The sequence below is a fragment of the Athene noctua genome, chromosome 6 (genome assembly GCF_965140245.1).
Source record: "Athene noctua chromosome 6, bAthNoc1.hap1.1, whole genome shotgun sequence".
In the NCBI taxonomy this organism is placed as follows: domain Eukaryota; kingdom Metazoa; phylum Chordata; class Aves; order Strigiformes; family Strigidae; genus Athene; species Athene noctua.
Genome location: NC_134042.1, coordinates 23,199,761 through 23,223,377, shown reverse-complemented (window position 1 = coordinate 23,223,377; position 23,617 = coordinate 23,199,761). Strand labels below are relative to the sequence as shown.

General features: G+C 34.8%; 1 protein-coding gene across 1 annotated transcript in view; it reads right to left on the bottom strand.

Moving 5' to 3' along the window:
* Window positions 1-23,617, bottom strand: part of ARHGAP5 (Rho GTPase activating protein 5) — a 53,258-nt gene that overhangs the window by 9,865 nt on the left and 19,776 nt on the right. The window contains exons 4-6 of the mRNA XM_074909860.1: window positions 14,182-14,329; window positions 1,828-1,905; window positions 274-405 (exon numbers count right to left, since the gene is read on the bottom strand). Of these exons, the coding sequence (XP_074765961.1) occupies window positions 274-405; window positions 1,828-1,905; window positions 14,182-14,329 (358 nt within the window). The remainder of the gene's footprint in view (window positions 1-273; window positions 406-1,827; window positions 1,906-14,181; window positions 14,330-23,617) is intronic.

The window sequence follows — 23,617 nt, the reverse complement described above, 5'->3', positions numbered from 1 at the left end:
AATACAGAATGGAAAAAAAAAAGTAGATTTCTCCAATTAAATTTTCCAGTAAAAGGAGAAATAATAAGCCACAACTTATTTAGAAAAAAAACCATATCACATTTCATCATATAGTTCTGTTAATTTTAAAGAATATAAAAAAATGTACATGTCTAAGCAACCTTCAAAGTATTTCAGTGCAGCTAGCCCTTTCAAATTACCATGAAGTAAAGATTGCAATAAGGATTATCAAGATAATGTAATTAGATCAAGACAAAATGGTTTATTACTTACTTGATGTTTCTAACAACTCTTGATGCAAAGAGTAAGGAATTAATGGGTCTGGCAGATCTGCAAAAAAAGCTTTAAGAGCCCCAGCCACTGCATTTACTGTTACTCCCATAGACTCAAGACTGATATTATGATCTGTAAAACAAAATTAAACAGCTGTGTAAGTAAAACCCCCATCTATCATTCCACATAATTTTTTATGAAAATAAGAATTTATTCAAAACACTGAAAATTAAAATATTGTCAAACATTTGTTAAAAAATGCACAAAAAGGTGAAGCTATGGATAAGCTGCCATCACTCTGACCCATGTGAAATCAAATATAAAGAAAATCTGACAGTGTAAGAAAACACTATAAGATCAGAAAAATAAAGTTGTCTAATTCTCCATGCAGACTTAAAATTCTTTTCTATTTGTCACTAATTGGCTCCTGATTAATCACTTTTGCCCAATAATAAGTTTGGAATTCTACTTCCTAAAATGCTGTTAAAAACCGGTCCAGGACGCATTAATTTGAAGAAGTCATGTGATTGTGTTCATGTTACCTCATGAAGACATTTAAAAAAGAACAATACATACGAGTGACCACACATGGCCATATAATCTACTGCTAGATTCCCAAATAACAGAAGCTTAATGTTTCACAATAGAGATATTTTTTAAATTGAAATTTATAATAAATTCATGCTACATAATATCTAAACCAAGGCTAGAAGTAAGCTTCAGAACTTCAAGTAATTAAAAATTGAAATTTTGAAAATGCTAAGTTTATTTTTCAAAAGTCCACTCCACCTGAGTGGTGACTCTGGAACATCTTTTAATAAGGTCACTGAAGAAAACCTAGCATCATACTGAGATTATCTGAAACAGCATAGTGAGGCATAACAAAATAGTACATTTATTTTCCTTATCATTTGGAGGAAATTTACTATTTTTCACAGGTTCAACTTCATGATTAATATCCAAGAACTTTTAAGAAGCGTTTTCATTTTGAAATATCAACAGAGATCATGAATTACATGAGAAAGCAGAAGGAAAAGAAAAAACACTGACCCTCTCTTAACACAAAGTGAATAGCATAACCTACCAATCATATTCCAGCATATTCTAGCATGGAAAAGGTTATGTAAGAAATTTATTATCAAGATTTAATTGTTAACCATATTGTTCACGATAGCTTTCATTAAAATAAGTATCAAGAAGTACTACATTTGGGGGGGATAAGAGGGGTGAATGACTTAACGCCTAGTATTTATGAACTATTAACACAAGGAGCAGCTAGTACTGCATCTAAACTCTATTTTAAACACCAGAATACCACCTAGAAAATATTTAACAGCCCTTAAAGCCAGCTGCAACAGGATTCTATCCCATCTTTGGTTTAAACACAGCTTCACTGCTAATAACCTGGACTACACCAATGCAACCTACCAGAGCATTAAGTACTCAGGGCTATGTAAAACAGTTTGAAAGTTTAACCCTTTCATAAGACGCTGTGATAAATCCATGGAGAATTCAAGTTCTGTTTCAGCTTTAAATAATAAAACATGTTTTTACCTTGATCAAACTGTTTCTGAATGTTGTCTTGATCTGTTTTATTCCCACTAACACGGTACAGACCTTCAGTACATAATCCTTAGAAGAGGAGGAAAAAAAAGTATTCAAAAAAACTTTTATATACTGTAGAACAAAACAGAGACAGTCATAATTACTGAGAAATCAGAAGTAGGAATACAAATCTTAAGTGCCATGTTAACCATTACAGTGTTACAGCACTACCAAAACACAAAATAACAGTTGTCTACTGAGTACACTATACCATATAATATGAATCAGAGAAATCCACACTGTAGGATAACAAGAACTTGACTGCAGGCATTTGTGCAATCATTTACCCAAAATAATTCTCCTCCCATCTCTACTAGGCTGCTGCTATTTATATTCTTTTTTTTACTCATCAAAAATCTTAATTCTGGGTTTGGTACTCACAGAATTTATGTTTTTTAAAACTGTCTTCACAATTTGGGCTTAACAACTTACTGTGACAAGCAATAACATACTAATAAAATACTCTGCAGAAAAATCAGGCATTTACAATTGACTCTTGATTTTTTAATTTCATGGTGTAGCACACTCCTGTATCAGACAAGGACTTAACCTTCTAACATACTTTCCCTTTTATTATTTATATTTTATAAACTTTGCATCCATTCCTCCTCACTTCTTTTCTAAGTTAAATTATCACGTAATTTACAAGTCTTTCTTTAAAGGGCAGGGGAAGAGGGGAAAGGTGAAGGATGTTAGGAAGCAGAGGTTCTCCAAGCTTCTCATTATTACTTTATTCTACTATGCATAATAGAGTCATCATCATTACAGCAGCCATTCTAGTAAACAACATTAAAAAAATAAATCTTTATTATGCATACACACACACTTGCTCACTCCACTCCAGTAATTATTCCTATCACACTGCTATCTTTTTGCCCACAGCTACTCACTGAATGAGTGTCCATTCTGCTAATCACACCATTACCCCAGATCTTTTTCTTTGTTAATTTAGAATTCATTAAGGAATACAAGCAGTTTATAGTTCCATAATTCTTCAAACTACGTTTACAGATGCAAAATTATCTATATGCTAGATTTCCATAACGGTACATGGTTCTATTTAAAAATTCAGAAGTTTATGAAATTTCTTGGCTTTTTACCATCACAGCCCAGTAACTGAATGCACCTTAGATTATCAGATCAATACACAACACCTCTGGTGCACCACAGTCACCAAACGTGCCTTTTAAGTTACCAAGAAACCAGGAATCTTGTTACAACTATCAAATTACAGAAAGCACTTAACTTTCATACTGTTGGGAAATTTATACCAATTAATTTAATATCAGCTCTTCTAACTTAATTCTTCCTTTTTAATGCCTCGACAATTCATGTGTCTCTTTACTGGCTGCATCAAGGCTATTTTAGTAAGCCTTCCTTCAATAAACGTTTATACCTACCATTTAGCTTTCCAAATCTGTAGCAAATAGTTTTCTCTTGTAAATATACACCTAAACAGTCCTTTCAAAAAACCTGAGCCTCATTCACTGGCATCCTCAGAAAGCACCAAGAGGTAAAATTTGGTGGCACAGGGCAAAAAATGGCTTCAATGATTCAATGGTTTCCACAGCTGAAAGGGGTTTCACACGTCTTCAAAAGAATGCCCCAAATGTGCTACACACTATCACAGATAGAAACATTTTGCATTCCTCTTCCAGAAGTCGTAAATAAAGAAATACAAAAAAATCACTGGTAGATAAGAACAAGCTAGGATTGAGATTCTCTTTGTTTAATATGGGAGAATTCTCAGTTGGAGACCCTACAGCCCCAGGGTATTCTGTATTTTGTCCAACTACCAGTCAATTTCTTCCTGCACAAAAGGAATGGAACATGCTGGAACAGCATTTTCTGCGAAGCCTGATCCAGTCACTGTTTAGTAGGAGTGTTTAAACCTTGAATACTTTAACTGGGCTGCTCTGGAGACAGAGATGCTCTACTGCGGTATCTGGGCGCTTTTTTTTCCCCTCCCTATTTCATTGTGTGGTAGACTCCTCTTTGCTCTGAGAAACACAGAAAGACAACTTACAGTACTTCAGAAATTTTTCAGGTTAAACAAGGATATGCCTACTGAATTTAGACATCTTCCAAAAATAGCTAAGTGTTGCAATTCTGGATTAATCTAACTAAATTTGTGCTTTAAATTCCTCGAGCAAAAATAATTTTTTTTAGCTTGTATATTCTAGAAAGTAATATTTCATGAAACGGTTGGTCAACTATCATATTTTTTCTCTCTAAGGCACACAAAGAGACAAGTTTAATCTGATTGTGTGCGTACACACAGCTAGAAGTCTGAATTAATAATTTTTAAGTAATGCTTCAATTCTGTTCTTTTATTATCCAACCAGTAGTCTGCAATGCTTGTTCCATCAAGACATTCATCGAGTATAAGACACTCTAGTTCCCTGGTTTTAGTTTTTGAACTTCTTGCATATCTGTAATTTATATCCATATTGAGAGAGAGCAAGCACGCAATATTTATTTTTTCTTGATGGATTTTTAAAAATTCAGTTCCTTCATCTGCAAGCCTGTTGATTTTTTCAGAATTCTTATCTATGTTCTTATCTTGCTTCCCTTCTGGTCCAGCTGTAGTTTTCAAGATATTCTTACTGAACACAATGGCTGTTGTAATATTATATACGAGGAACAGATGATTTAATTGCTTCTCTGTCCTGCTAGCTTTACTACTCCTTTCGATTTAAAGAATTAGATCTTCCTGATGTCACATCACAATAGCCTATATTTACTTCAAGACAGAGCTCATCTCCTTTCCCTAGACTATTGCTTTCTCAAAGTACCTCCTAGTGCCTAATAAATTCTCTTCTTGTGCCTTTTGTGCTGCCAGTTGTGATCAGGGTTCCATCGCATCTAACTGGGTCTTCCCATGGCATTCAAAACATGTCAAAGAAAATGAGCAAGGTGGATCTGCACCTATATGCATATTTTGTTTGTAGGACACTTCCACACTTAGGCACCAACATATTTTACAACTCTTGGTTCCTCCATAGAACATACTAACTTCAGCACAAGAGTGGGCCAAAGTTTGCCTGGTACAATATCCAGCTTCCACACCAGTAAGTAATATATGCTTGAGAAGAGAGGTAAGAAGAGCAGGAGAAAGGAAAAAAAAAAAAAAAAAAAAAAAAAAAGACAGCAATTTTTCTGTGGTACATCCTCCCAGCTTCCTACAGATGGTGGCTTACTTAGGCTTTTACATAAGGTGTTGTAATAGCCACTTGGAAATTTATCCTCCACTATCTCATCCAAATCCCTTGAAGTCATTTACCTGTGGTCTTCACAACAACCCACAGCAAAAGCAGTTTTGTAATTCAGGAAAGTACGGCATGAAAGTAGACTGGGTTTATGCTCAGTACCTGAAATTTTCATGAAATCTTTTTTTCTTGATTAAACAAGAAGCCATAATTTCTCTACTCTTTCCCAGCACAACTTTTTCAAAATTTCTATCATTTCCCTTCCTCAGAAATTTTCCAAGCTAATCAATTCAGTCCCTCTTTATCCAAGAGTTACTGTCATATGCATTATCTTTTCCAATTCTTTTCTAATCAGACTGACTTGAATTGTAACCATTATTCAAAATGTGTGCATACCATGGAATCACATAATAGTATGATTTTTCCCCATATCACTCAACTCTCGTAATTCCTTTAATTCTTTTTACTTGCTTGATAGCAAGTACTGGAAGTTGAAGTTTTCAGACAGCTGTCTATGATGATTTTAAAGCCTTTTCCTGAGTGACAACAGCTATACTAATATTTAGCCTGCTGAAAAGTCACACAGTAACTGCCAACTTGACATGCGTAGCCAGGTTCCACTATCACTGTTCTGTCTACATTTCTGAATACATGCCACCTACTCAGAGCAAGTCTGTCTCTCCTCAGTTTAATTCCTTCTCCTGCAGAGAACAACTGAACTTTTCAGGAATGATTCTCCACTACAATAGCCGAGACTATCATCCACACACCTTTGTAAATTTTGTGTTCTATATAATTCTATAATTTCATTGCACAGATTGAGTTAATGTACCTCTTCTCAATCCCTATGCTATTCAGATTACACAAAACTAAAGCAAACACCACCTTATGGATCCAGAAAGGCAAATTCTACATACACCCAGAACACATGTAATTACAGACCGAAGAATCCAAATTCTTCAAGAGTCCAGCACTAAATTTACTTACATAAAATATATTTAAAATTTGCCATTTAATGTGTTCTTATCTGTGCATATCAACACTGGCATTTAAAGATCCATGACATTCAAAAGCAGAACCAAAAATAAGTGTCTTACTGCTTCTTGTAATAATAATAATAATAATAATAATTTACAGAATATTGACATGTTCAGTAAAAAGTAAGCAGTGTAAGATAATAAGCAGTACTTCTAGACAGACTCAAAAACTAGGAAGCTTTCATCCAATGCTGAAATAACATTCCTATAAGTTAAATTAACCAATCATTAAACAATTTCTCAATCACTTCATGAAGCGTCACTCAAGCACATATCTCATGGTATCTTCATTTTGAAATACTTGAATTAATACGACATGACAAACACGCCTAGGAAAAGGTAGGTGCATTCTTTAGTTCATTAAAAACGGGTGACATCTGAAGATAACTCTAATTTTCCAATCATAATAGCTTGGTTACTTTGTGCCTGGAGAAAGTCAGGGGAATAAGAGCAGCAGTGTAAGTGCCATAAGTACTCTGCAAAAGATACGGACATCTTGGTCCTATCTGCATTGTTTAAGAATTCTTTACATAATTCCTATGATGTTTCCTTTGAAGGGATACATTAATTAGCAATACAGCTCAAGTGCACAACATGTGTTTATGAATATTTCAAAACATATTTGTTTACAGTTTTCAGTGATTCTCACACACTAATAAATTAACGCATGTGTTCCTCCTCCATCCGTCTGGTAGTGAGCCTTCCATTAGGAGAAACAACTGATGCCTGTTTTCCCCTCCTCTCAAGTTTGGACAGGGTTTCCTCCCTGTTGATTAACCCCAAAGTTGCAAAATACAAACTGATGTAGTTTCCTAACTACTGAAACCTATTCTACACCAATTTTGAAGTGATCACAGAAGGGATCCTCAGGAGGTTGTCTAGTCTAACCTCCTGCTCAAACAAGGGTCAACACTGAATTCAGATTGGGTTGCTTATCTAAATCTGACCTTAAATATATCCAAGAGTCCACAATCTCTTTGGGCAACCTGAACCAGTGCTTAAATAATCCTCAGAGCAAGAGTTTTTCCTTTCTTTCTAGTTGGAACCTCATATTTTAATGATCTATGTCTCTAATCCTCCTGCAATTTTTCAGAATTTCAGTACTTTAGCTTGGCTGCATCTTCTCAGTAACCTCCTCATAGGTATGGGAAGCCACTTTTGGGTATCTCCTCAGCCTCTCCCTCTGCAAGCTCACAGGTCAGGAGCTCCAGCCCCAGATGATCTTCTGCAAGACTCAATCAAGTCTGTCAACACCTTTCTTGTACTATTTCAGATGAGGCCTAACAAGCGCAGAGTAAAAACAAATAATCACTTCTATTCCTGTAGTGCCTATCCTTCTGTCGGGACAGCACAATACAGAAGGCGTTAGCAGAATGCACTACTGACTCACGCTTAGCCTGTTCACCACCACAATTCCCAGGTCCTTTTCAGCAGCATTCTTATCCAGCTAGTCAAGTAATAATCAGCATGTACCACTGCAGGGGTTTAGTCCTTGCAATTCTAGTTGCAGGACCTGGCATTTATCCTCACTGAATTCCATCAGGTTCCTGCTGTCCCATTCCTCCAGCTTGTCTACATTCCCCTGCACAGAAGCCCTGACCTTGAATATATTAACCACACCATCCACAAACTTGATGAGGGTACAAAATGTATTGTAGGGCTATTCAACTCTACTGTTACAGTATCTATCCAGAATCAAGAGTAAGAGAATCATGGACTATGCGGTTTTTTGCTAAACATACAGCTTCATGGGCAATTGAGTCAAATTATCATTATGACTGAAAAGATGGTCTAACTCCCTGCCTCATCAATCACTCTTTCTGTCCTTATCTTGTTCCTAACTGCTTAGTCCTGCTCCCTGCCTTGCACTTGTTTTGACACATATTTGACCCTTAACTTGCCAGCTGTAATACTAAACAGCAGGACCTTGTCCATTTTTGCTGATGTAGCCTTCCAAGACAGTGAACTCCACTAATTCAGAGACATCTGACAAGCACCCAAAATGAAAAGTGGTAGAAGCATACAGCAGGAACGGATCGTACTGGCTGTTACACTGTTTCTTATAAAACTATTGTCAAAATGCCAGGTCTCATACACCAGTCGGAGGGGGATGGGCACTCTTGTCCCATTCTGTTCTCTCTTTCCAACAGAACAGTCTCCTAAAAGACTCTAGCTCTCCCAAGCCATTTAAATAAAACAGGAGATAATCCATGTTGAATTTCTGGATTTTGCAGCCACTATGAATATATATCAATGATTTACCAGCCTTTTTACCTCAACAGGCACTGCTGACTCATTTTCTTTCCCTATTTATACCCAACCCTCATTCTCTGGAGACAAACTTTGCATTATCTATACTTTCAATGTCAAAATCTGGCCTTATGGCAGAGTCAGTGTAAAAGACATGGGTGTAACTTAGGTGAGAGGGAAATTCACAGAAGGCAGTATTCTTTTACTCAAATTTATGATTTCAGAGGTAATTTAACAGCATTACAAAAAGGTATAAATATCAAAAGCAGTAATTGTCATACATATAGCAAGTACACAGTTTTTACTTTCACCTATAGCTCTCCACAGAGACCACGTGAGACATTAAATGAGATGTGGCTCTGTCAAATTCGTTCTTCCTTCTTTATTCCATTCCTTGTCTCTCATAAATTGGGTAACTAAATTATTAAAATACATATTATTCTAATAAGGTTCTCTTCCCTCAATTGTTTCATGTAGAATTAATACTCTATTAATGCTATCGGTTTTCTATGAACTACGGAATCTAAAATTTCTAATCTTGTCAATGAAGCACATGGATAACAATATTCTGCAAAGATTTTTTTTTAAATATTTGAAAACCCAAAGAAAAAACATATTAAAATACTGTTGTTGTTATTATTTGAGTTGAATATAGTCAAGAGTTAAATTTATTAAATAACAGAAGTGTGCTAGTATTCATAATAAGAATTTGATTCCTCCATCCTTGGTAAACAAAATGAAATGTAATATATAACAAACTTTTCACCAACACATACTGTTGCATACAAGTACATCCAAAATACCAATTTAAAAAAATACTGAAATATTAAAAACTCCCTCATATGCTAATACTATGAGTAATTTTTGCCCAAATTAGTATAAGTTTGGGAAAGTACATGTTGCATAGCACACAAACTACTTGAAATTTAATTGGTGGCATGTACAACATTAAAGTGTTACTAAAACCACTCAAGCTACAAACTTGCCATAAACATGTAAACTTTTTACATTTAAAAAAATTAGACATTAAATTGATACTTTTTACATCAGATTTAAATACAAAATTCAAATCATACTAACATTTTGTTGAAGTTAAATATTACATTAGCCTTCAGAAATCTGAGTTCTCTTCTCAAACAAAACTATCAGAGTATCAGAATATTCTCCTTACTCTCTACATAATTTAGTCAAACATAGAATTCATGCTATTAATATAGTTAACAGTTTAGCTTCAAACATCATCTCAATTATGCTGTCTACATTTAGAAAAAATGAGTTATACTAAAAAAAGTGATGATCTAAATTGGACAGGTTTTTTTTTTAGAAATTAGCCATTTTTTGTCTAGCATATCTTACTATAGCACCATTACTTCAAAAACAGCCACTACAATTTTCTTAAAATTCAGAGCTTCTTAATTCAAAAATTCTTAAAATTCAAAACTAGTTTCACTACTAAATACATTTCCATAAATCTAGTTTGCAGAAAACCAATACACTTAAAAAGTTCATTTCAAGTGATGTAACAAAACGACCTTCTATTCAGTCCATCAGGAGAAAACAACAAAATACATCAGAACAACTGTATCACCAAAATCTTCTTTTGGAAGCCCATAACTGAAAATAACTACCAATGTCAAAAAGTCTATTTAAGTATCTGCCCTCAAGAGCAAGTTACATACCAATTTGCAAAGAATGTGACAGAGGTAAAAGCATACAAACATCCGCAGCTTATACATTATGCTATGTAACTAATGTTTATTACATTTATATAGTCTGGAAAAGGTTACAGATAAGATTATAATAGTACCTTTACCAGAAAATAAGTTTTCCTGAAAACATTATAAACCAAGAAATTTAGGGGAGAACTTGGTAATTCACCACTACCAAGTTACTTATGTAAAAGATAGGAATTCTTTTGATCTTGTTCAATGAACCAACAAGTAAGAGCTACAACAACCAATCAAAAGACTACCCATCCTGCTATAATTACAATGTATTAAAAAATGAAAGGCTAGGATAGAGAAAAGGTTTCCCATAGTCACAGACAATGTGTGAACACACAAGGAAAGTTTGTTTACAATACTTAGCCAAGCTTCTCTCATTCCTTATCCAGAAGTGACAATGTTAATCTTACACAGTATTTTACAAATTTCTTTTTAATCAATAGGTTCCAACTAGACAAAATGTTATGTGCTAGTACTGCTTTGTACTATTAATAATCAGCAACAGTACACACTGCTGCTGAAATGGAGGTTCTGATACATACTTACTGCTTATTAGCTTTAGATCTGTTCAAGTATTAACCACTTCGCTCCCTCGGTGTCTACTTCCAATACTATTAAAAAGATTCCAAAGGGATTCAAGGCCTAGATTATCATTCAAAACCAGAAATGAGTTGACTCCATAAACCTAAACTAGTTCAGAAGAAAACTTCTTGTTGGAAAATATCAAACTGAACAGGAATGCACAGAAAATACCTACACCTGTAGGCCTTGACTTATGATCCCTTATATCTACCAGATCTCCCTTTACTCTGACAGGTTCCATATGGCTCCTTCAAAAGAAAAATCTGTTGATTTACAAAAGGCTAGAACTTTTCAGCTCCTGGGTTTACTTTAGTTGTCCCTCTTCTACTGAAGCACACTTTCTATTTTTGGTAAGGATATTCCAGAACACTATGGTTAAACAAAAATCCAATGGTATTTTCTGTATGTGCTCAATTCTTAAAAGTTTATGGTGGAGCAAGAATCTTCCAAGACACTTTCTGATACTATCTCCTCATCTAATCATCTGAAACAAAGCAGAGAAAAATCTTTTTCACACTGCGTACTTTCTAGCCTCAGTCACAATTTAGATGAGTGGGTACAAAGCATTGTCTCATACAGTTTCATGAGGCAGAGATAGGGAACATTAAAAATTAAGATTGGCCCTTCAATCTGACATTAATCTCAATATCTTCATAAACCCCCTGCAATTCAGCCACAATGCAAATTACATGTGGTAATACAAAGGGAAAGAGTTGAACTCCATGAAAGTATCTTCAAAGGAGAAGCTAAACAAGTATATCCTCTGTAAGAGAAATATACTGATTAGCCTCATTCAAGAAGGATTAGAGAAGACTGCACTTCTTGATTAAAAAGACAATAAAATAAACACTGCTATTCAGTTCAGTTAGTACTGACAGTAGGCTGACTTGCTAAGACACAGCTGAAGTACTGGATGACTCCCCAAGGGTCAAGCAGCTGATAGAATAGCTTTACCGAATGACAACAGCATAATTCTGGACTCCAGCCTGAAGACAATAGATCCTGACTTGCCTTCTGCAGACTGATTATCTCCAACACCTTATTTGTGGAATTTTCTCTTGGACGGTCACAAAGTCAGTGAAGTGGGTTTATCTTATACAGGATCTGAAGACAAGGAAAGTGAAAATCCTCCTCTCTCAAAGGCAGCAAATATGTTCTAATAGAACACAGCTTGAACCTCAAATACCTACAGAATATGAACCCAGTATAAAAATAATACACACCAAAAATAAAACTTCAACAGCCAAGTACAGAAGTTGAAAAGAACAACCAAAGGTACTTTACACAGAAGCCAGAGCAGGAGAAAGAAAATTGTGATACAGATCAAAAGTAGAGGTTTTATTTGGTCTGTACTAAGTGCTTAACAGCAACAGCAGAACAACTACTGCCTTCACAGCCACAAAGTGTGCAGATGGCACAACGTTTGTCCAGCTTACGCATATGGCCAGAACTAAAATTCTCCAGCTTTTGGTAGCTGCACAGCAGCATCCCAGGATGAACTACCATATACTCAACCAGCTAAATGAAAAGCAGTACCTCCCTCTGGAGTCGCCGCTTTTGATGAACCCGTCACATTTTGAACATATCAGCAGCTTAACTAAACATCTTAATCTCCAAAGACAGGTCATTAGAGGAGAATAAAAGTGCTAAATCTTCTGGGTGCTTGTGTTATTTGGCAATTATAAGGAAAAAAGACAGCAAATCATGTTCCCACACTATTATTAGTTCTCTCACCTCACAAGTCGGTGAAAACCATTTGGGAGAAATACTAGACTTTCTTTCAAAAGTCTACCAAAGTCAACAAATATCAGACCACATTACTTCCAAGCAAAACAATTTTCTTTAGATCTGGATTTATAATTTTGTTGTTTGAAAGTATTCTTACAAAGGTAAACATGCTCAAATTTAAGATATTAATTCTAGATCCTACAAAAGTCATTTGATCCTCATTACTGATGAATACCTATTTTATATGGCTATATATAGTAGCCGTACATAGCCATTTTTCAAAAACACAAATTCAGTGACTCATCCATACATTATATTGCTTTGTCTGGGGGCTTTTTTTGCTACACACAAAAGCAAACACAAAATATATATTCAGCTGTCTATACCACTCTGTTACTTCTTGCCCTACTTCCTCCTTCCCCATCTCTTCCTGGATGAGGTGGGGAAATCAAAAACAAGAGTGAAGAAAATACAACTCTTGCCTTAGGCAAGGAATCAATAGGAGGTGAAGGTTAAAGATTTATACTAACATCTCTGACTCCCAAAAGATCAGTGCCTGAGGTTTCACCTAATTCTTTTGATTGCAATAACGCAGTACAAAAGTCATAAAAAAAAAAAAAACTATCAGACTTACCACCTATAGTAGGTTCTCTTGGAAACACTACTCTTACAGATGGCAGTAAAACTGAATTTTAGCTTAAGAAAGAAAACCCTTCAGTTTTACTCTTGCTAAAACCGTTACTGTCATCTTACAGCCAAAACTGTATTACAGAACTAAGAAAATGTTGAAAAAAGGTGCTGTTTTACTTTATGCTAAACAATATCAAACTGCACTCATCAAAAGACCGTCCTGCTCATGTTCCAGCTCCAGTCAGTCAGTTTCACACTCTCATCTGCTTCAAATACTGCAATAAGGCATTCATACAACTTCAGAGCAAGCAAGACCTACACACTAACCAGAAACTGGTACTCGCCTTCTTTAAAAACAGAAAAGAAAAAGCTCAAAACCCAACCACAGGTCACTCCCAAACCTAAAACAACTCTCCACTCCTAAATGTAGTCTTCTGTTGGACCAGCAATATCATCCTACTTGCCTGATGGTCACACAGTAAATAGGCTGAAAGCAGGGACAAACACACAACCAGGGAGCCAGGGAGAAATGAGAGAGAGAAAACCATACTGTGAAATTTCACCTCAGTGCAAATACATATATGTTAATATTTTATGTTAATCTGGAAATCTGCAAGTTAAATTACTTAACATTTTTCATGTAGAATTATGCACTATTTAGAAAAGAAATGTTTGTCTCTGTAACAAGTTAATATGAAAAACTAGGTTTACCAGCAAAATAAAGAAAGCAAGCTGACCAAGTAAGCCATACCAGGTACCTGTCTTCTGCAGCTGGAAAAAGTGGACTTCAGAGTTTTTTAATATATTAAGTAAAATACAGTGGCCACAGTGAGACATGTAAGACTGGAATGCCATTGGGTTAAAAGTCATTTGGTATTAGAAAGTGATGTATGTTTTTTAAACTGCAGGAAACAAATGTTAAATGACAAATGTTCAGCAAAAAGAATTATTTTTGTAAATAAAGACAAAAGACCATCACATATTAAGCATAAAATTTAGAGAACATATTCCACTCTTAAAATGTGCTTTCCCCATCATTATTTATTTCTAGGATAAAATTCTAAAAGTACTTTAAAATAGAAAATGAGAGGCTTTACTTGTAATGCAAGGTGGGAAAGTCCTCCAACAGTTCTCCTATCTTACCTGTATCTTCAATGAATTGCACACATTTTTCAACAAACAGAGGTATCGGTTTCTCAGGTGTAACCAGATCCTGTAGGGGCATCCCAAAGTAATTACTTTCCCAGTTTCTACGGATTGGAGGATTGAATGTCTTAGTTTTCTTTTTTGGCTACAACAAAACAGAGTTATTTAAGTAATATTCAAGTAGTATTTTAACTAAGTCATACTGCAACCATTCAGCAAAAAAAAACAGATCACATATCTATCAGACATTAAAATTCCTCTATGGCAAACTGAATAAAAGTAAATGCACTTTTAAAATAGCATACATTAGATATGAAGCACTCAAATAACTTCTAATACAACTAGTTATTTTTGTATCACATTAGAAACAAGACAAACCAATGCACCAGTAATTGAAATATGATAAGAACAAAAATAAACACACTACTTGTTTAGAGTGCTATGACATATCTTTACATACTAATTTTCAGCACCAAACAAAAAGGAATCTACATGAATCACGTATGAACCATGCATCTATAGAAATTTTTAGGATAAGATTGTTAAGTGCCATATCACAAAAAAAACTGAGTGTCTTCTGTATGCGTCTCATTAAAGATACTGAATAATCTTTATATTGCAACTATTATAGAAACATGACGATGCAGAATGTATACCAACCAATCTCAGAGTTAGCGTTGCAGGCACTCCTATTAATCATGACTACTTTGTTACAGGCACGGGACTGTAGCAAAAGGAGGTTTGCACCCAATCATATCTAATAAGGCAATGAGTTTTGCACAGTTTTCTTGCTTGGGTTTTTTTGGTTTTTTGTTTTTTTTTCCCCCTGACAGGGACTTTATCAGTTCAACTGATAAATCACCTTCGATGATTACAAGAATTATAGTCTATCAGATACCATGTTTCATCTCTGAATATTGATGAAAATATTCAGAGATGGCCATATAAAGTGGTCAATCAGTTGGCTGCACATTGGCAACTGAATACGAAAACTAAATGAACATCATCATTAAAATCTAGCATTTTATCATTATGTTTATATACAGTAAGAAGTTAGTTCAAAACAGTCACATTTTCTTTAAAAAGCTCTACAGTCAATATCTAATAGTAGAAAATAAAAACAAAAAGCACAACAGCCAGATTTAAATTTAGTAACAAGGTTTCTAGAATTTTATAATTCATTGTAAGACTACACCTGAATTAACTAAGACAAAACATCTCATTACTACACTTTACAACTAGAAAAGTCTTCAATTTCAATCTCTTCATATTTTAAAAAAAATGGGTTAACTTGTTGACTTCTTTACCACTGAATTTACTTCATCAATCCTTTCAGACTACCTAGAACTTCAAGTCAGCGAAGTACATATTCATGATTGACTTGCCACTGAGAATTAATGAGCTGAAGCTGAACACTATGGGGGAAAGCAGAAACTACAGCCTAAAGAACATTTTCTCCAACCATCACCCTACAGTGCCTGTGGAACTTCTCTAACACTCAATTAAAAAAAAAACAAAAAAACAAAAAACCACACACACAAAAAGACACTCTAACAGATTTTTTTTTTTTAAGACAGCTTGTGCTTCTTGAAATCAGCAGCAGAGTACCTGTGATTGACCACGATAAGAGAAGGCTAAAAAAATGAGGCCTATCCTTCCAATTTGGGATTTCTATAAAATGTTTGGCACTTGTAATTTAGAAGCATGGAGCATTTACTGGAGAGTTCTTCAAAACATTAGAAAGAAATTGTTCTCCAGCAATCCATCCCAAGTTTTACATTAACTGAAAATTTTATAAAAAGTTTAGGGAAAAAAGCTTAGCATAAAACTTTAGGATAAAATTTTATGACTAAAGCAGACAACATATGAAAGTGCTCAACTGTAAACTCTTTGCATAACTTTTATTCATCTTAGGTAAGATATCAAAGGTTCTACCAGTATATGCCTTAAGATTAGATAGAGCTTTTTCTTCCTTCTTTCTCACTGTAACAGTCCCCTGCTTTGAAGTCCCCAGCACTCAACCTAGTTCACTGGCCATTTTCTCTTCAGTGTCAAAATCGTATGTATTTAGACAACATCCAGTTCAGAAGAGCAGCAACTGAAGCTGAAGAACGTGTAAAATCGAGTGAAAACATCTTTGTCAAATGTTGAATGAAAAATGATTTTCGAGATACATACATTGATGCAATGAAAAAAGCAAAAACAAATGGAAATGTCTTTTTTCCAAGGTGTTCAGTGCAGACCCCCACCATCTTAGAAGAAATGGAGCAGCACTCGGAACCTGTATTTCAGACCTAGCAGACAGAGAAAGACTGTGCGTGCCTCTGATTAAGATGTAATATTAGCATAACAATTAAATATAAACAAATTTTGTTGGTGTGAGTGGATTGCAATCTGGTTAATGGAATTTACTAGGATTTTACAAAATTTTTATGATAAATACTAATTAATATTATCTGTGTAGAATACCTGGACATAGTATGAAATATCAAATATATCTGCAAAGCCAGAATAAGGAATTCTTTTTTTCTAATTGCCCTGCATTTAGAAAAATGGTTATAAGGGACTGAAATATCAAGTATGACATTATACACTAATAAAAAAGCAGAAAGGTTTCTTAGATCAGTTATTGACCTGAAACAATCAGTTTAATCTCCAATTTGAAAAGTAAGAATTTGTCTAAAGAATTTAAAGAATAAAGAAAATGAAGTCCTTTTCAAACTCATCTACAAGAGTAGAAGAGACGATCATTGCAGGGCTATTCCATAAACATGAAATTAGAATTCCACAAGGCAGATAAAGTTACAATAATAATTTTATCTGTTATTTCCCATTATGTATCATGTCTCTCTCCTGTCCAATATTTATTAAAATACCTCTTTTATGATTTCATTTTCTTTTGGGGCACGTGAGTAGGGCAAACTCTCCAGTGACAGTGCAAACCAAATCTTCCTGCAAAGAACACTTCACAAAAAATACTTCTGCAAAATAGCAATACAACTTTAAGGTATTAAAAAACCACTATCTTATTTCCTCATTTGAGACTTCCGCACTTTATTTAAGTTGCATGTCTAGAATTCTTAAGCCTTTTCTGAATGAAAAGGCACGTTACTGTGCAAAAGACATGATCTTTGTCAGAAGATCAACTGACTTCAGGAAAAAAACCACAGGTCTTACGTCTAAGAAAAGTGAGCTTTAGTGAAAGCTTTTTTTTTTAAGCCTTGCTCCCTACTCTGAGAAAAGAGTAGCTCTTCTGATCCATCAGTCACAGCACGGAACTTTAAAATCTGCTAGTCAAGATAATGACTACCATAATTTTTTCTGTGTTCAATTAATTTTTAAAAGTCCTCTAATGAAAAAATATTTTAACAAAAGCATTTTTAAACATTAGATTATTCATTTAGTTAAATAGCACAGAAAAAAGGGAGCAATTTCTGAATTCCTTGATTTTGGCAGAGAGATTAAGATTTTGCCACAGGTATTTTTAGTTCAATAGTTCTGTCAATAGGCAGTCACCTAATGCTGCACACAGTGAGCACTAATCTAGACACGGGCAAAGACAATTTTGAACACTTCTTCTGCAAGGTTAATACAAAAAGACTAATAGGCACCAAATCAGAGAAGACAAGAACCAGTACTAAAGTTTTGTTAGTTAATCCTAGGTCATTGTTTCACACAAAATTGTTTCATGTTAGTAATTAAAACATAAGCACAACATCATAAACTTGAAACCCCCAGTTTTCATATGAATCTGTTTTAATTATAATTGATGGCTGAGCTAACATTGAGCTTTCCGGCATGGGTTTCACCACTTCTTGCCAAAGACAACTTCTCTTCATTCCTTAACAGAGGTTAATGCCAAACCTCCAGCTGATCCATACATATTTTGGCAGGAAAGCACTAACTCTGAAAATCCCAAACTTGCCTTGTGTTGCTGTTATCAAAAGCATCTACCTGCAATATTGCTTTAATTACAGTAGCTTAATCACTGAAACATGTGTTGCAAAAGATTAACTGAAGTCTTCTTAATAAAAGGCAAGGTAAACAAGAAAACATGTATTTTAGCACAGCACAGTATCCCCAATTCTCAATTTCAAAACTAGAAATATTATAAAAAGCATAAAACTGTGAAAATGTAGATTTAAAGTATACTCAACATTAACTCTCTTGACTGTAAGTACCAGGGAACCAGCTAAGCAGAACTCATTTTCTAGAGAGAAACGAGGCTGAGACTTCAGCCAGCTGTGAGTCTTTAGAGTACAATGCACTTAAAAAGAACTTTTTAAAATTAACTTAGAAAACTAAAAAAACACCCAAACCTATGTATCAAACCCCTTATGGATGGGCTGATTATTCTACCAAGTCCTCTCTGTCAAAAATAGGCTCCCCTTTTTTTCTCTCACTTCCATCCCACCAGAACTACCATCATAATTTATTTATCAAAGGGGAAATTCAGCCACTTCTCTACCTCCCACACACTTCACTACTACTTTTAATACAAAGGAAATTTTCTGCCTGCTTCATTTGCAGTCAGCCCTAGGGTCATAGAGGGCAAAGTCAATATTTTCAGGACTATTAAAATACTTCATAAAACCACGTACCGTGAACAGCATTCATTTTACAGGCTTAATAAAGTATTTGTAATCTCTAATTCATGGCTAGCTCTTCAGAAACTACACGACATATGAATAATGCAGATGATGGTCCCTAACATGCTCTTTCTTTCCCTCATGCCTTCTGCCATTTTTAGAGTTCCAGCTTGCTACACTAAGTTTTAAACTACAGAGGTACAAGAAGGCATATGGCTCCAAATATGCATTTTAAGAGTGTTAAATTTGAGCAGATGAAACCTGAAAGTACAGATTTTGATATTTCCTATACTCCACAGGAGAAAAAAAAATTCACTGCACATTCCAGTCTGAAGTAGACAGTACTTTGCTAAATCAACCATTGAATTTACACAAGAACAGCTGAAAATAAGTTGATCTCCCATTTCTCACATTTACCATAGTCTTATTAAAACTGAGATCAACACAAATGGCTATACAGTTCCTGACACTATTTCGGTAATAGTTTCAACATTAAATTTCATAAAATTTTGAAATTATAATGAGAGCAAATAAGTTTAAGCATAGAAAAATAGATGTCAAACCTGTACTACTCATGTTCTAAAACAAGTCAGAGTAAGATATGTGAGAATTCATCTAGGTGCTAGTGGATTTTTAGTGCTGAAATGCTGAGACAAGTTTTCAGATTAATTTAAAGACATCTCATAATCATCTTGGTATAAAGGAAAATGGAAAGAACTTAATTTACAATCTTCTTCAGAAGCAACAAATGTTATTTGCAAACAAGGTTACAAGGCATAAAGTTTTAAAGCACTGTTTTTCAGATTTAATTTAACAACACAGCTGGAAACTCCAGTCACCAAAAAAAAAAAAAAAAAAAAAAATCAGACCTCGAATAATAAAACTATTGACAATTGGTCAAAGAACTCAAGTAGTGAACTTTTTCAGATTTAATAACCTTTAACAATGGCATGTCAAATAACAATCACTGGTGAGTTAATTTACTATATTGTTTACAAGATGTCTGTAGTTAGAATTTGTTTTCAGAAGTACTTCAAAAAATTTCCTCCACAGAAAAAAAAAGAAAGTTACTCATACTAATCTTATTCCTACTTTCGTGAATGTATTAACAAAATAATTCTTCCATAACAAGGCAAGAAACATGCAGAATTTATTTCAAGACAAGGCTCTGCCTTTCCCTTTGCAGAAATTTATTCAAGATATTTGCTGATCTTGATATACTAGGGAGGACAGAAACTAAAACAACTATGTAAGAGGGGAAAAAAATACAGCCTAAATTAAATACTCAACATATCTCAAAATATTCACAAAGATAAGAGCTCTAAATTATATGGGTAAATTTTAAATACTCATCAATTCTGTAGTAAAGATAAATAATATGGAATAGCTACAGGTTTCCAGATCAGGCAGGCTTCCTTCTGTACAGGGAATTACTAAATTAAGGCAAGGGTCAAAAATAACTTGCAATGATTTAATGTAGAAGTAATAATAGATAAATCAATAATAATTAATAAATATTTTTTAAAAGACCTATATCAAGCTTGTTTACACATGAGAAGCATGGTGAGAACAATGAAAAGCCAAGGAGCACTGTGGCTTGGGCCTTGTATCAGTGCATAAACTGCATGACAGCTGCAGCTTCAGGGTTATCGCACACACATGAAGAGGTTTCTCCTGTCCGAGACGTAAGAAGGCTTCCTCCACCAAGACCCTTATCCTCTAGAAATCTTCACTGCCCTTTCATGTCCTGAAATTTTCTGCATCTTCCTGTTGCTCCGTATCTCCCAAGTTCATGAAGTTAAACTAAAGACAAAATTGATTTGTAATATGGTCTGCAAGGCTGCTGCTTCTGGAGACTGATGTGTACCAACACACAGTAATGTTCCACACCAGACCTTAGTATTACAGTGTTAAAGATTCGAATGGAGATAACAATCTACTTGTAGTTCCCACTTGCATTTTTGAAAAAGACATGGAGATAAACAGTAACACATCTCAGCTGGAGAAGTCTAACTTGGCAAAGCTGCATATGAACACTGTGCTCAGTTCCTCCAAGTTCATGAGCACTGCTAAGGAAACAATCAAACATAGAAAGCATGTTGATATAGGGGAGAATTCATGCTGGAAAATGTATTTAATCTGAGAGATAGTTTGCGTATTAACAGCAGAGAGGACTAGGTGCTTTTTCACAAGAGAAACTTCTACAGAGAAGCACATCATAGCTTAACAAATACTGGCACACAACATGCACTTGAAAGCTTTCAAGCAGTGTGCACACACAACCCCACATCAAATTGGCTAAAATGTCCTATGACTCTGAAGCCAATCTATGTTCTTTTTTCTCCTTCTCTCCACTTTTCTTCCTATACTTCCTTATCAGAAAAAGTTTAACAATCCACTTTTTAACAGCACATGCAAGGCCAACAATAAATGTTTCAGAACATGAAGAAACATGGTAATAACATGAAACAGGATAAAGGTGGGTGTATCACAAGTTAAGAGTATGCTAGACTGATTCAAACGTCTGCACTGAAAACTTGTGTTCTTTTCTAGAGGCAAAGAAATGACAATGATAAATTGGTGCTACCAATCTGGACTTCAGTAAGGCATTTCACAATGGCATATAGGAAACTACTGAGACAGGATGATACTCAACAACAAAAAGGACAAAGTCACAGACTAATGGAAATATCATGCACTGAAATGTGCACGTAGCATGTACTATAATGCATGTGTACTATGTGTACATACTATACTTGTGTGCATATACTATAATGTGTACATACTAGAAACCACCTGTACTACACGATAGGAAGTCATTAGCTGGAAATTACCAAAGACAAGAATAGGCCAAAGGTTCCTAAAGTGACAACAGCTGCAGCTAAGAAAAATTTGGGTGCAATCACATTATTGCGTCAGGTAGTAATTTCTAGTACAGATCAACAAACATTAAGATTATATGATGTGCTGCTATGACATTCTTTGCAATACTATACACAGATTCAGTCATCCTCATTAAAGAGCATAAATTCTGAGGGAATTACAAAACCTTTTCTAATCTTCTAAAACTCAGGTCAAGAAGCAGCCATATTCTCTTCACCTGTTCAGAGGTGACATCACAAAAGGAAAAAACATTTCAGGAGGAAGATAACTACAGCAAAAGATGAAAACTGAAAATTGCAGGAAGATTGCTCACCAGAGGAAACAGAAGTTCTGGAGAAGTTTTACAAAACAGTGAGAATGATGGGATAAAAGCTTTCAGATTAATTATTTCTGTGATAATTGAAAACAGAGCTCAATGATGGTTCTTCCAGTTCTGACTACCAGTACATAGAAACAAACAGTGTTAGAGACAACAACAGGCAAATAATTCAGACAGAAGCACACTTACTTAACTGGTCTCAGTTTTAAAGTGTTTAATTTCCTTTGGTAGTAAGCAGTTAGGGAACCTTGCAAGTAACTTTACCTGCTCACCACAGATTTGTCATTGGTATACTTTCCACAGTAAAACATTTTAATTTATGCTTCTGAATAGAAACAAGTCGCACAATTCTAAGTATTTACTTCTGCCTTTAATAACATGTGCCCATAATACATTTTTTTAAAAAGTTTGGTACATATGTGCTAGCAGACCAAACTACAGCTGTTAATTTCAGGCTGCTGTAAAAAGGTACTGTTGTTTTTCCTATTGTTTGCCAAAACTCCCTTCTCCCTTCCTACCCATATAGCTCTTTCTTCTTCCCTTCAATTTTTTACCTGAATCCTATGCTCACTCTACACCCATCTCCTGCCTCCCTATAACTCTTCTAGTGCCCACAGCTTTGTATGATTTCACCTGGTAAGTTAGGAGACTGGGGTCTGAAAACATCAGGACAGAATGAGCATCCTTCACAGCAAAGTCATGTCCTTTTCATGAAACACATTATTTTTAAATGCTTTCTTATTCTGTGCCTGCCTTTAAAACATTTTCCAGTACCTCTAAGGGGTAAGCAAGTATCACTTTAAGAAACTTTCATTGTGTTTAACTTTAATGTAATTGTCATAAACGGGGAGGAAAAAAAAAAAAAACAGAAAACCCAAAACAAACCAACGCCCCCCAACATAATTTTTAAAAAAATTCTAGTGTAAAAATCTGACTAGGCAAATTCTGTCTTTAGCTGAAATCTGCTTTGCATAACTGAAAACTGACATCCAAAAACCACAAATGACTGTGCACAGGAGCTGTCTGCAATACCGTAGAAGAAATCCACCCAGAAACACCACATCTCAAACCACTCAAACAGAAAGATGAAAAGAGTATCAAGACTGTTACATCCCATTTGGTCTTTAAAAAGCAACAACATACTACAAAGATGATTTAAAAAATAAAAAAAATAAATAAGATCAAGCTGTAATCTTTGACAATGAGGACCTCAGACTTCAAAGGTTGAGTTTTTCCAAGCAAATTAATTTTGTTCTAAGATTTCTGTATTTCAGAATCAGTATAATTATAGCATGAATAATTACACACCTATCTAATGTTCCCTTTACATACAGCTGAACAATTTAGAAACAGTACCAGTAAGAACTTTAAGAAATATTCAGAAAGGCGTACAAATGTTTTATTTATCCCGTCCACATTCAAGGGGTCAAAACTCTCAAAAAATCCAGCAAATAATCTGTAAATAGCAGTGCACTAACATCCCTCACATGGACTAAATAACACTCAACAAGGAAAATATTATTTGAATATTTTTGAGGTTTTGTAATTAAAAGACTGCTAGCTACTCATCTAAAACAACACAGGAAAACACAGTAAGTTCAAAACTAATAAAACTGCATCTCTCTTGTAGAAAATCAACACT